The sequence below is a fragment of the Oncorhynchus keta genome, chromosome 4 (genome assembly GCF_023373465.1).
Source record: "Oncorhynchus keta strain PuntledgeMale-10-30-2019 chromosome 4, Oket_V2, whole genome shotgun sequence".
Classification (NCBI taxonomy): domain Eukaryota; kingdom Metazoa; phylum Chordata; class Actinopteri; order Salmoniformes; family Salmonidae; genus Oncorhynchus; species Oncorhynchus keta.
Genome location: NC_068424.1, coordinates 11,798,000 through 11,812,999, shown reverse-complemented (window position 1 = coordinate 11,812,999; position 15,000 = coordinate 11,798,000). Strand labels below are relative to the sequence as shown.

Genomic DNA, 15,000 nt, shown 5'->3' with positions numbered 1-15,000 from the left:
GTGTGTGTGTGTGTGTGTGTGTGTGCGTGCGTGCGTACGTGTGTGTGTGTGTGTGTGTGTGTGTGTGTGTGTGTGTGTGTGTGTGTGTGTGTGTGTACGTGTGTGTGTGTGTGTGTGTGTGTGTGTGTGTGTGTGTGTGTGTGTGTGTGTGTGTGTGTGTGTGTGTGTGTGTGTGTGTGTGCTTGATGCCAGGTGTTCTCTTTGAGGAGGAGGATTTCCATTTAGACAGCACATTACCTCCCGTCACTATGAACACTCATTTAATTACAAAGCTTTCTTTCCCTTCAGGTAGAACCCTGGAGAAACAGACACACTGTTTTCGGCTTTTCACAACAGAATAAGACCCCCCTCTGTAGCTAGCGGTATAATTGCCCTGAAATGTAATTACAGTCTGAGATGCTGTGGGGAATGGCTGTTCTTCACGCCTCCCATTGTGTTATTCTGTGCCTTATTATAATCATGATGAGGATATTTCTTTATTCACGTCTCATGGATGTTCTGTATCATATTCATGGCAAAAAAAAATAAGAAAGATGAATCTATTTCTTTCACTGACGATTTCTTGAGTTATCATCTGTTTTATAGTTTTCTTTTGTGTAGGTGTAGGTGGATATCTCACCTTAACACAGAGTCATGTTTTTGTGTGTGTGTGTGTGTATATGTTTAGGTGTGTGTGTGGGTGTTTTTTCAGGGGTGTGTGTATGTGTGTTCAGGTGTATGCATCTCTCTATCTCAACTGAACATAGTCATGTTTTGTGTGTTTAAGTGTGTGTGTGTGTGTTCAGGTCTATGCATCTCTCTATCTCACCTGGGCAGGGTGTGATGTTACACTCCTGGTACTCCTGAGCAGGTCCCAGGCAGGTCTGTCCTCCGTGCGGTGGTTCAGGGGAGTCACAGAACCGTTTACGGCTACGTATCCCTCGGCTGCAGTCTCTACTGCACTGAGACCAGGAGCTCCAGGATGTCCAGTCTCTGTTCACAGTGTGTCCGGAGATCTTACCCGACCGCAGCAGATCTCCTGGGGGAGAGAGAGAGAGGGGAGGTGGGGGCGGGGTCAGGTTTTAGCTGGGTGGGGCAGATGGACTTACCTACTGAGAATTATGCAATAAAGAATATGCTAAGAATATGCTAATAATTGATCATTTGGACCAATAGTTGTTGTTGAGTCTTTGATGATTCACTGGAACAAAACATCTATAGTACATGAGTGTAAGGATGTTAAAAGTATATCACCTTTGGTTGTAAGTTACAAGAATAAGAGACTAAGTGTAAATGTAAAGTGCTTGACTTTCACTGGAGCTTGAAGTAAATCAGCAACAAACAGTCTCTGGCAACATCATTCTAGAAGTGCCACTGCCACACTCAAGGTCAAACAACATCCTCTGTAAGCTGAAGTATACACACTCTTCGTCTCTGCCTCTCTCATGCACGCACACACACACTGTCAGACTGAGAGCTACTGGGATCCTCTAATTCAACTCTACGAGTGTTTGACTAATCTATGATCCCTCATTTGAAATGAGTTAACGGAGAAATATTAATGAAATATGAAACTGTAATTTTTATTAAGCTTCTATTACGTTGTTCATTCATCATCAGAGGCTTTGAAAATGTCCCTTTCAGAGTGAATCTGAAAGGCTGGCCTGATGTCTTTGTGTGAATGATAATAACTTGAAACTAAATTACAGTGTTCGCTTCCAAACACTCCATTGATGATTCACTCAATCAACCCACTGTGCTATTATCAACCTTCTGAACCGACAACAATGAAATCCTTTCTCTCTCTCTTTCTCTGCCACTCTCTGTCTCTCTTTTCTTTCTCTGTGATCTCCCTTTGTCTCTCTATCTCAATATACCCTGCACCTTAGAGACTGCTACCCTATGTACATACAGTAGTCGATGAACACTGATCACTTGAATAATGTTTACATACTGGTTTACCCACTTCCTATCTAAATACTGTATTCTAGTCCAGGCTCATCCTCTATAACTATCTAATCAAATTGTATTTGTCACATACACATGGTTAGCAGATGTTAATGCGAGTGTAGCGAAATGCTTGTAACAAAATACTGCAGTTTCCTAGGAACGCGAAGCGAGGCGGCCACCTCTGTCGACGCCAGAAGTCACCTAACTACTGACACCTTCTCTATTCACATACTGTCCATAATATCTACACAGTCGTGGCCAAACGTTTTGAAAATAACACAAATATTAATTTTCACAGTCTGCTGCCTCAGTGTCTTTAGATATTTTTGTCAGATGTTACTATGGAATACTGAAGTATAAGTACAAGCATTTCATAAGTGTCAAAGGCTTTTATTGACAATTACATGAAGTTGATGCAAAGAATCAAAATTTGCGGTGTTGACCCTTCTTTCTCAAGACCTCTGAAATCCGCCCTGGCATGCTGTCAATTCACTTCTGGGCCACATCCTGACTGATGGCACATCCTGACTGATGATCCTGACTGAGTTTGTCAGAATTTTTGGGGTTTTGTTTGTCCATCCGCCACTTGAGGATTGACCACAAGTTCTCAATGGGATTATGGACTGGGTTGATTCCTGGCCATGGACCCAAAATATCGATGATTCGTTCCCCGAGCCACTCAGTTATCACTTTTGCCTCATGGCAAGGTGCTCCATCATGCTGGAAAAGGCATTGTTCGTCACCAAACTGTTCCTGGATGGTTGGGAGAAGTTGCTCTCGGAGGATGTGTTGGTACCATTCTTTATTCATGGCTGTGTTCTTAGGCAGAATTGTTAGTGAGCCCACTCCCTTGGCTGAGAAGCAATCCCACACATGAATGGTCTCAGGATGCTTTACTGTAGGCATGACAGAGGACTGATGGTAGCGCTCACCTTGTCTTCTCCGGACAAGCTTTTTTACAGATGCCTCAAACAATCAGAAAGGGGATTCATCAGAGAAAATGGGTAAACTTTACCCCAGTCCTCAGCAGTCCAATCCCTGTACCTTTTGCAGAATATCAGTCTGTCCCTGATGTTTTTCCTGGAGAGAAGTGGCTTCTTTGCTGCCCTTCTTGACACCAGGCCATCCTCCAAAACTCTTTGCTTCACTGTGCGTGCAGATACACTCACACCTGCCTGCTGCCATTCCTGAGCAAGCTCTGCACTGGTGGTGCCCCGATCCCGCAGCTGAATCAACTTTAGGAGACTGTCCTGGCACTTGCTGGACTTTCTTGGGCGCCCTGAAGCCTTCTTCACAACAATTGAACCGCTCTCCTTGAAGTTCTTGATGATCCGATAAATGGTTGATTTAGGTGCAATCTGACTGGCAGCAATATCCTTGCCTGTTTGTGCAAAGCAATGATGACGGCATGTTTTTCCTTGCAGGTAACCATGGTTGACAGAGGAAGAAAAATTATTCCAAGCACCACCCTCTTTTTGAAGCTTCCAGTCGGTTCTTCGAACTCAATCAGCTTGACAGAGTGATCTCCAGCCTTGTCCTTGTCAACACTCACACCTGTGTTAACGAGAGAATCTCTGACATGATGTCAGCTGGTTATTTTGTTGCAGGGCTGAAATGCATTGGAAATGTTTTTGTGAAAATTAATATTTGTGTCATTCTCAAAACTTTTGGCCACGACTGTACACACCATTCACATACATACACATATAACTATTTATATTCTGGACTATTGGATTATGCGTGTATTGTTATTGTATTGCTAGATATTGATGCTCTGTTGGTGCTATAAACATAACCATTAGATATTGATGCTCTGTTGGAGCTAGAAACATAACAATTTCACTGCTCTGTTGGAGCTAGAAACCTAATCATTTCGCTGCTCTGTTGGAGCTAGAACCATAATCATTTTGCCTGTGAAAACGTCAGCAAAACGTTGCATGTGACCAATACACTTTGATTTGGATTTGATCTCAATCTCCGTATCGTTCACCCTCTTCCCTCTCTCTTTCTCACCCCCTCTCTTTCTTTATCTCCGTCTATTGTTTCATCGAGCGCTCCATTACCTATCACATGTACAGTCCTGACCTCTTCATAGCTACACACAACCTTGGGAGTCAACATGTCTACACACACACACACACACACACACCTTCCCTACCTCACCCTGCCACTGAGTTGGCAGGAGCACTGACAGATCCTCTGAGGCCCCATGCTCTTTATTGATTTGATTTGGAACAGGCAGTGGCACGGACAGCCCTGCCACGGTGACCTGCACTCTTTAAAAATCCCCCTGCTTAGTCTGGTAGATGTACACTACAAACTCACACTCTTCCACAAGGGACTGTTTCATAGTCTTCTCACTCCTACAAAACATCATGGACTGTTTCATAGTCTTCTCACTCCTCCAAACATCATGGACTGTTTCATAGTCTTCTCACTCCTACAAACACCATGGACTGTTTCATAGTCTTCTCACTCCTACAAACACCATGGACTGTTTCATAGTCTTCTCACTCCTACAAACACCATGGACTGTTTCATAGTCTTCTCACTCCTACAAACATCATGGACTGTTTCATAGTCTTCTCACTCCTCCAAACATCATGGACTGTTTCATAGTCTTCTCACTCCTACAAACACCATGGACTGTTTCATAGTCTTCTCACTCCTACAAACACCATGGACTGTTTCATAGTCTTCTCACTCCTACAAATACCATGTACTGTTTCATAGTCTTCTCACTCCTCCAAACACCATGGACTGTTTCATAGTCTTCTCACTCCTACAAACATCATGGACTGTTTCATAGTCTTCTCACTCCTACAAACACCATGGACTGTTTCATAGTCTTCTCACTCCTCCAAACACATTGTTTCATAGTATTGTCACTCCTCCAATTTCAAGTCAGGACTGTGATTGAGAGGTGGTGTGTGATCTTACTCAAAGTACAGAGTTAGAAACAAGAAATGAAATACAATGCAGTCTAGCCCCCTAAAGTCGATGTCCGCGCCCCCACTGAAATATAATTAGTATAATAAAAATCTGTCAGTTTAAGTTAGATATATCATTTTCTTTTGCTTTTGGATGTATCTCAATCCACCACATCCCAGTGTTGCACTTCCTCATCTGTGGTGAAAGGTGGCAGAGTTAGAGCAGTGTTTATCAGACCATTAGGCATTCTATCTGTGGTGAAAGGTGGCAGAGTTAGAGCAGTGTTTATCAGACCATTAGGCATTTTATCTGTGGTGAAAGGTGGCAGAGTTAGAGCAGTGTTTATCAGACCATTATGCATCTTATCAGTGGTGAAAGGTGGCAGAGTTAGAGCAGTGTTTATCAGACCATTAGGCATCTTATCTGTGGTGAAAGGTGGCAGAGTTAGAGCAGTGTTTATCAGACCATTAGGCATCTTATCTGTGGTGAAAGGTGGCAGAGTTAGAGCAGTGTTTATCAGACCATTAGGCATCCCAAAAATGGCTATTCTCACAAAATGTTCTGCAACATCCAAACGGTTTGGCCTACAAAACTATTATGACCCCTCTATGGAACGATACGACTCTCACAATCACGATGGTTTTCTTTGCTCTACGACCCCCACAAGTGTCTTGGGTCTCACTTGAAGTCGGTACAGCAGACCTGTAACTTCTGTCTGTAGCGTCCGAAACAGTTTGGGCTACACACTAATATGACCCCTCTGTGGAAAGGTAGTTATTTTTCTCTAGGACACCCATGAGCCTCACAAGACTCAGGGTAGCCTAGTGGTTAGAGCGTTGCACTAGTGACCGGAAGGTGCAAGTTCAAACCCCCGAGCTGACAAGGTACAAATCTGTCGTTCTGCCCCATGAACAGGCTGTTCCTAGGCCGTCATTGAAAATAAGAATTTGTTCTTAACTGACTTGCCTGGTAAAATAAAATAAAAACTCATCTGAAGGTTCCCTGTTACCAGTTGGAAAAAAATGGATGTAAGTATATATGGAGACTCTTTAGTGCCAAAAATAAGGCGTTAAAAACAAATGTTTCCTGATCTTTCTTACATCTCTCCGATATAGGACAGACACTTCACAACAAACTTCCTTTAGATTTTTTTGATTCTCTGAAAGAGATTCTCTGTTTTTTTGGGGAGGACTATATGAATCTGTTATGCAATGCGTTTGAATATGCTAATAGCAGTAACGGGGATACTTCAAGGGGTCTTAAACTTCCAAATCAAATAACTAACTGATCCTTGTTATGACCTTCTTAAAACAATCCCCCTCCTCTTATGGGCTGAACAACTGTAAAAGTACAAATATTGAGATTCCCACTGACAGTGTCCCACACATTCACACACAATTGAGATGAGATCAGAAATGTGTGTGTGTGTGTGTGTGTGTGTGTGTGTGTGTGTGTGTGTGTGTGTGTGTGTGTGTGTGTGTGTGTGTGTGTGTGTGTGTGTGTGTGTGTGTGTGTGTGTGTGTGTGTAATCCAGAAAATGAACAGCTCAGTTGGATTACAGTTCTAAGCCACAGAGCTGTGACAGTATTCCCACAGCTGTCATCTGGATTGTCAAACACTCGCCCCAGGGATCGACTCAGGGAGACGCTTAGTATGTGTGTGTGTGTGGTTGTGTGTTTGTGTGTGTGGTTGTGTGTGTGGTTGTGTGTTTGTGTGAATCGCTTATTAAAAGTTATTGAGAGGCCAATGAAAACTCCCAGTCTGATGGGAATGGGGAACGGAGATACACATGCTGTCAGTCAGGCAAGCACACACACACACACACACACACACACACACACACACACACACACACACACACACACACACACACACACACACACACACACACACACACACACACACACACACACACACACACACACACACACACACACACACACACACACACACACACACACACACACACACACACAGTCTTGTACAGCTAACCTTGTGGGGACACACAATTCAGTCCCATTCGAAATCCTATTTTCCTTAACCCCTAACCCTTAACATAATTCTAAGACTAATTCTAACCTTAACCATACACCCCCTATAAATAGTATTTGACCTCGTGGGGACTAACAAAATGTCCCCAGTTGGTGACAGTTTTGATGGTTTACTATTCTTGTTAAATACGTCCACACACACTGTAACTAACACACAGTGATTAGGGCTAATAACTAGGAGATGTTGAATTTACATTTGTCTGGGGTCAACAGAGGTAAGACAGATACAAGGAAGTGACTCAGGGGTTTATAGTGAAGAGATTGTCAGATCTATCAACCTGATCTTTGTCAGCAGCATACCACCATGCATCCCACTGCTAGTTTTCCTCTGAAGCTAAGCAGGGTTGGTCCTGGTCAGTCCCTGGATGGGAGACCAGATGCTGCTGGAAGTGGTGTTGGAGGGCCAGTGGGAAGCACTCTTTCCTCTGGTCTAAAAAGAATGAGAAGTGACTGGGGACATTACCCTGTGTTGGGTGCAGTCATCCGGCTGGGACGTTAAACAGGTGTCCTGACTCTCTGTGTTCAATAAAGATCCCATGGCACTTATCGTAAGAGTAAGGGTGTTTGCCCCAGTGTCCTGCCTAAATTCCCAAACATATATCATCATAGCATAATTTTTTGTATCCCCTCTCCTTCCCACTAACTATTTTCCAGGTTGTTGCTGTAACTGAGAATGTGTTCTCAGTCGATTTACCCGGTGAAATAAATGAATAAACATCTGTAAACGACCTGCTAGAGAGACTTTAACATCTCATCTCATCTTTAACTGCTACTGTGTATCAGATCAGCTGTACATGTGGGACTTATTTAACTAGTAATCCTGTATAGTGTTAATAAGGGATTGAAGTCAGTCCCAACAGTCAACAATTGCGGGGGAATAAAAGGAAAAATATAAACTTAAAAAACATTAAGATCGGTCAGCGGGCTAGTCAAATCAAATCAAATGTTATTGGTCACATTCACATGGGGAGCAGATGTTATTGTGAGTGTAGCGAAAAATATTGTGCTTCTAGTTCCGACAGTGCAGCAATATCTAACAAGTAATCTAACAATTCCACAACAGCTACCTAATACATACAAATCTAAGTAAAGGAATATATGCATATAAATATATGGATGAGTGACGGCCAGGCAGCATAGGCAAGATGCAATAGATGGTATAAAATACAGTATATACATATGAGATGAGCAATGCAAGATATGTAAACATTATTAAAGTGACTAGTGATCCATTTATTAAAGTGGCCATTGATTTTCAAGGCTGTATGTAGGCAGCAGCATCTCTGTGCTAGTGATGACTATTTAACAGTCTGAGGGCCTTGAGATAGAAGCTGTTTTTCAGTCTCGGTCCCAGATTTGATGCACTTGTACTGATCTCGCCTTCTGGATGGTAGCTGGGTGAACAGGCAGTGGCTTGGGTGATTGTTTTCCTTGGTTATCTTTTTGACATCAGGTGCTGTAGGTGTCCTGGAGGGCAGGCAGACAGCACCACCCTCTGGAGAGCCCTGCAGTTGTGGGTGGTGAACTTGCCCTTACCAGGAGGTGATACAGCCCAACAGGATGCTCTTAATTGTGCATCTGTAAAAGTTTGTGAGGGTTTTAGGTGAAAAGACAAATTTCTTCAGCCTCCTGAGGTTGAAGAGGCGCTGTTGCGCCTTCTTCACCACACTGACTGTGTGGGGGGACCATTTCAATTTGTCCGTGATGTGTACGCCAGGGAACTTAAAACTTCCCCCCTTCCCCACTGATGTCCCGTCAATGTGGATAGGGGGGTGCTCCCTTAGCTGTTTCCTGAAGTCCACGATCATCTCCATTGTTTTGTTGACCTTGAGTGATAGGTTGTTTTCCTGACACCACACTCCGAGTGCCCTCACTTCCTCCCTGTAGGCTTGTCTCGTCATTGTTGGTAAGCAAGCCTACTACTGTTGTGTCGTCGGAAAACTTGATGATTGAGTTGGAGGCGTGTACGGCCACACAGTCATGTGTTAACAGGGAGTACAGGAGGGGGCTGAGCACGCACGCTTGTGGGGCCCCATAGTTGAGGATCAGCGAAGTGGAGATGTTGTTTCCTACCCTCACCACCTGGGGGCGGCCCATTAGGAAGTCCAGGATCCAATTACACAGGGCGGGGTTGAGCCCCAGGGCCTCAAGCTTAATGAGCTTGGAGGGTACTATGGTGTTGAATGCTGAGCTATAGTCAATGAACAGCATTCTTACATAGTGTCCAGATACAATAGGGCAGTGTGCATGTGATGGCGATTGCATCGTCTGTGGACCTATTGGGGCAGTAAGCAAATTGAAGTGCTTGTCTGAGCACAGGCAGAAGTAATATATCTGTGCTCGCTGTGATGTCTGTGAGCAGGGGAGACTAATCTGTCTCAGAGAGGGCCTTCGCCTCAGAGCGTCTGAGCTGAAACACATCACAGAGAGACGACGACACTCTGACACACTCGCCTGACTGTGCCAGAGAGCAGAATAGCTGATTAATTTACGAACGTGCAACCCCCGTTGAATATGACCGGTGTCTGTAAATGTTGGCAAAAGAAACCAATAGTTAGTCAAGAATGTAAATGCCGTAATTCCCAAACATTCTATTAATTTATGAAACCGGGAAAATTACCATATCTAAGTGCTCGCGTGTCAGAAAATAAAAAAAATATATAAAAAAAACATGTCACATTCTCCCTGGGGGTGTATTATGAACAGATTTAAATAAGATTTAATGTTGCTAAAATGATGTCAGTTCCACTTTAAGGAAAAACTACAAAGGAGAACACATGACATAAATAATGACTGAGTAGTTACGAGGAGAAAGATCTCTTAATCAATTAACATCTTAAGTAATTAACTAAATAACCATAATTAAGCCCTTGATCGCCGCTAAAAATGACTTAGTACGTCCAATAAAAGTCATTCTCACTGCTTGGCTTAATCTTATACGCTGTATCTATCTCATCTAATTTAGATAGATAGATAGTATCCCCTCAACCGAGGTGACGAGAGACGAAACCAAAACCAAAGGTGTTCGAACACACTTCCTAATCTAACATTTGAATTATTTCCTGAGAAAAAGGATTTAGCATTCCGTATCGGCGTGAAGCAGGTGTGAGTTGCGTCTGGGATAAAACATGTGACTTCAAAAGGAGTTAAAATCGCCAAATGTCAGCCCTTTCTGATCCCTCTGATCCCTCTGATCCTTGCATGACAACCATGTTGACATTCTGCAGGAACGGAGGAAGAAACACACATCAAAAGACCTGAAAAAACATCATTCATATCAGTGACTCTTAGAGACTCACCTGTATTTTAAAGGTCAGTTCCAGAAGGTTGGAACAGTTTGCAGGGATGGTCTCTCATAGTCATATTGTATGTATACAGTGTAATGTATAAATATAGTTTTTGCCTGTACTTGTCACATGGTCAGGTAAACCTCTTGGTCCTTTAATGATATATTTATACATGAAGGTAAACCTATTGGTCCTTTAATGATATATTTATACATGGAGGTAAACCTATTGGTCCTTTAATGATATATTTATACATGGAGGTAAACCTCCTGGTCCTTTAATGATATATTTATACATGGAGGTAAACCTATTGGTCCTTTAATGATATATTTATACATGGAGGTAAACCTCCTGGTCCTTTAATGATATATTTATACATGAAGGTAAACCTCCTGGTCCTTTAATGATATATTTATACATGAAGGTAAACCTCCTGGTCCTTTAATGATATATTTATACATGAAGGTAAACCTCCTGGTCCTTTAATGATATATTTATACATGGAGGTAAACCTATTGGTCCTTTAATGATATATTTATACATGAAGGTAAACCTCTTGGTCCTTTAATGATATATTTATACATGGAGGTAAACCTATTGGTCCTTTAATGATATATTTATACATGGAGGTAGACCTATTGGTCCTTTAATGATATATTTATACATGAAGGTAAACCTCCTGGTCCTTTAATGATATATTTATACATGAAGGTAAACCTCCTGGTCCTTTAATGATATATTTATACATGAAGGTAAACCTCCTGGTCCTTTAATGATATATTTATACATGAAGGTAAACCTCCTGGTCCTTTAATGATATATTTATACATGAAGGTAAACCTCTTGGTCCTTTAATGATATATTTATACATGAAGGTAAACCTCCTGGTCCTTTAATGATATATTTATACATGAAGGTAAACCTCCTGGTCCTTTAATGATATATTTCTACATGTACAGTCGTGGCCAAAAGTCTTGAGAATGACACAAATATGACTTTTCACAAAGTCTGCTGCCTCAGTTTGTATGATGGCAATTTGCACATACTCCAGAATGTTATGAAGAGTGATCAGGTGAATTGCAATGAATTGCAAAGTCCCTCTTTGCCATGCAAATTAACTGAATCCCCCAAAAAACATTTCCAATACATTTCAGCCCTGCCACAAAAGAACCAGCTGACATCATGTCAGTGATTCTCTCATTAACACAGGTGTGAGTGTTGACAAGGACAAGGCTGGAGATCACTCTGTCATGCTGATTGAGTTTGAACAACAGACTGGAAGCTTCAAAAGGAGGGTGGTGCTTCCTCTGTCAATCATGGTCACCTGCAAGGAAACACGTGCCCTCATCATTGCTTTGCACAAAAAGGGTTTCACAGGCAAGGATATTGCTGCCAGTAAGATTGCACCTAAATCAACCATTTATCGGATCATCAAGAACTTCAAGGAGAGCGGTTCAATTGTTGTGAAGAAGGCTTCAGGGCGCCCAAGAAAGTCCAGCAAGCGCCAGGACAGTCTCCTAAAGTTGATTCAGCTGCGGGATCGGGGCACCACCAGTACAGAGCTTGCTCAGGAATGGCAGCAGGCAGGTGTGAGTGCATCTGCACGCACAGTGAGGTGAAGAGTTTTGGAGGATGGCCTGGTGTCAAGAAGGGCAGCAAAGAAGCCACTTCTATCCAGGAAAAACATCAAGGACAGACTGATATTCTGCAAAAGGTACAGGGATTGGACTGCTGAGGACTGGGGTAAAGTCAATTTCTTTGATGAATCCCCTTTCCGGTTGTTTGGGGCATCCGGAAAAAAGCTTGTCCGGAGAAGACAAGGTGAGCGCTACCATCAGTCCTGTGTCATGTCAACAGTAAAGCATCCTGAGACCATTCATGTGTGGGGTTGCTTCTCAGCCAAGGGAGTGGGTTCACTCACAATTTTGCCTAAGAACACAGCCATGAATAAAGAATGGTACCAACACATCCTCCGAGAGCAACTTCTCCCAACCATCCAGGAACAGTTTGGTGACGAACAATGCCTTTACCTGCATGCTGGAGCACCTTGACATAAGACAAACTACATGATTCCATATGTGTTATTTCATAGTTTTGATGTCTTCACTATTATTCTACAATGTAGAAAATAGTAAAAATGATGAAAAACCCCATGAATGAGTAGATGTGTCCTAACTGTTGACTGGTACTGTAGGTAAACGTGGTGTGGGTGTCTTAGTTCCTTATTTACTGATGACTCCTGGAGTTTTCCTATTTCCAACCACTATACTGAGGCAGTGTGGTTTTATGTGTGTGATAATATTTCATGCGTTTCATTGGAGTATAAACCACTGTCTCTCTGGCTATCTGTCTCTCTGGCTATCTGTCTCTCTGGCTATCTGTCTCTCTGGCTATCTGTGTCTCTGTCTCTCTGTCTCTCTGGCTATCTGTCTCTCTGGCTATCTGTCTCTCTGTCTCTCTGGCTATCTGTCTCTCTGGCTATCTGTCTCTCTGTCTCTCTGGCTATCTGTCTCTCTGGCTATCTGTCTCTCTGGCTATCTGTCTCTCTGGCTATCTGTGTCTCTGTCTCTCTGTCTCTCTGGCTATCTGTCTCTCTGGCTATCTGTCTCTCTGTCTCTCTGGCTATCTGTCTCTCTGGCTATCTGTCTCTCTGTCTCTCTGGCTATCTGTCTCTCTGTCTCTCTGGCTATCTGTCTCTCTGGCTATCTGTGTCTCTGTCTCTCTGTCTCTCTGGCTATCTGTCTCTCTGGCTATCTGTCTCTCTGTCTCTCTGGCTATCTGTCTCTCTGGCTATCTGTCTCTCTGGCTATCTGTCTCTCTGGCTATCTGTGTCTCTGTCTCTCTGTCTCTCTGGCTATCTGTCTCTCTGGCTATCTGTGTCTCTGGCTATCTGTCTCTCTGGCTATCTGTCTCTCTGTCTCTCTGTCTCTCTGTCTCTCTGGCTATCTGTCTCTCTGTCTCTCTGGCTATCTGTCTCTCTGGCTATCTGTCTCTCTGTCTCTCTGGCTATCTGTCTCTCTGTCTCTCTGGCTATCTGTCTCTCTGGCTATCTGTGTCTCTGTCTCTCTGTCTCTCTGGCTATCTGTCTCTCTGGCTATCTGTCTCTCTGGCTCTCTGGCTATCTGTCTCTCTGGCTATCTGTCTCTCTGGCTATCTGTGTCTCTGTCTCTCTGTCTCTCTGGCTATCTGTCTCTCTGGCTATCTGGCTATCTGTCTCTCTGTCTCTCTGTCTCTCTGGCTATCTGTCTCTCTGGCTATCTGTCTCTCTGTCTCTCTGGCTATCTGTCTCTCTGGCTATCTGTCTCTCTGGCTATCTGTGTCTCTGGCTATCTGTCTCTCTGGCTATCTGTCTCTCTGTCTCTCTGGCTATCTGTCTCTCTGGCTATCTGTCTCTCTGTCTCTCTGGCTATCTGTCTCTCTGGCTATCTGTCTCTCTGGCTATCTGTGTCTCTGGCTATCTGTCTCTCTGGCTATCTGTCTCTCTGTCTCTCTGGCTATCTGTCTCTCTGGCTATCTGTGTCTCTGGCTATCTGTCTCTCTGGCTATCTGTCTCTCTGGCTATCTGTCTCTCTGGCTATCTGTGTCTCTGGCTATCTGTCTCTCTGGCTATCTGTCTCTCTGGCTATCTGTCTCTCTGGCTATCTGTCCCTTAGGGTTACTGCACTGGTCACTATCTATTGTGATCACGTCTAGGTACAGGAGCCTCCGTATTTTACGCACGCACGCACGCACGCACGCACGCACGCACATATACACACACACACACACACACACACACACACACACACACACACACACACACACACACACACACACACACACACACACACACACACACACACACACACACACACACACTATCAGCCTGCTTTATCACCATCTTCTTATAAATGCCTTAGGTGTGTGTGTGTATGTCGACTCAAATCGATAGCGAGTAGCCCGCTGCTCACTGTAAATCTTCGTTGGGCGACAGTGCACTCTATTCCCAGCGGGTTCTCATCATCTCTGGAGGATTGAAGGGGACTGAGGGGTCTTTGGCTCTGTGGCCCCATCACACACATCAATACGGAGCTGATAACTGCAGGACTGGCTCTCTGTGTGACAAAGGTTAACTACTGATTCTGGGTCTAAAGGAATCTGTCAGGGGATGATCACAAGCAGGCACACACACACATGACGCGTGACACCCCTCCCCAGGAAAGTTCTCCTGCAACAGGGTGATCAGATTAAGATCCTACATCTGTAGTTTCCTCCAACATCTTAAATGAATCAAAAGATTTCTAATCAGAAATATGTCAGATGTCTGTCGCTCCTCACATGACTGGGAGTTTCCCAGCTGCACCACCACGTCTGCCATCATTGCTTTGAACCTCCACAGTCATGAACTTCAGAGAGCAGGAGAGGAAAGAGAGGGAGACAGAATCACTTTGCATGTGGTAAGTTTGAACTGTCTTTCCAGGGCCCACCCAGGGATGAACTTTGGGTGGGTGTGTGTGTGAACTGTCTTTCCAGGGCCCACCCAGGGATGAACTTTGGGTGGGTGTGTGAACTGTCTTTCCAGGGCCCACCCAGGGATGAACTTTGGGTGGGTGTGTGTGTGAACTGTCTTTCCAGGGCCCACCCAGGGATGAACTTTGGGTGGGTGTGTGAACTGTCTTTCCAGGGCCCACCCAGGGATGAACTTTGGGTGGGTGTGTGTGTGAACTGTCTTTCCAGGGCCCACCGAGGGATGAATTTTGGGTGGGTGTGTGTGTGAACTGTCTTTCCAGGGCCCACCCAGGGATGAACTTTGTGTGTGTGTG

The 15,000-nt window shown here is 43.9% G+C and overlaps 1 protein-coding gene across 3 annotated transcripts in view; it reads right to left on the bottom strand.

The window, feature by feature from the left end:
• The window catches only part of LOC118362108 (semaphorin-5A-like), a 365,802-nt gene that overhangs the window by 22,403 nt on the left and 328,399 nt on the right, over positions 1 to 15,000 (bottom strand). For all 3 annotated transcript variants that reach the window (XM_052500408.1, XM_052500392.1, XM_052500397.1), the window contains exon 17: positions 809 to 1,018. In XM_052500408.1, coding sequence (XP_052356368.1) covers positions 809 to 1,018 — 210 coding nt within the window. The remainder of the gene's footprint in view (positions 1 to 808; positions 1,019 to 15,000) is intronic.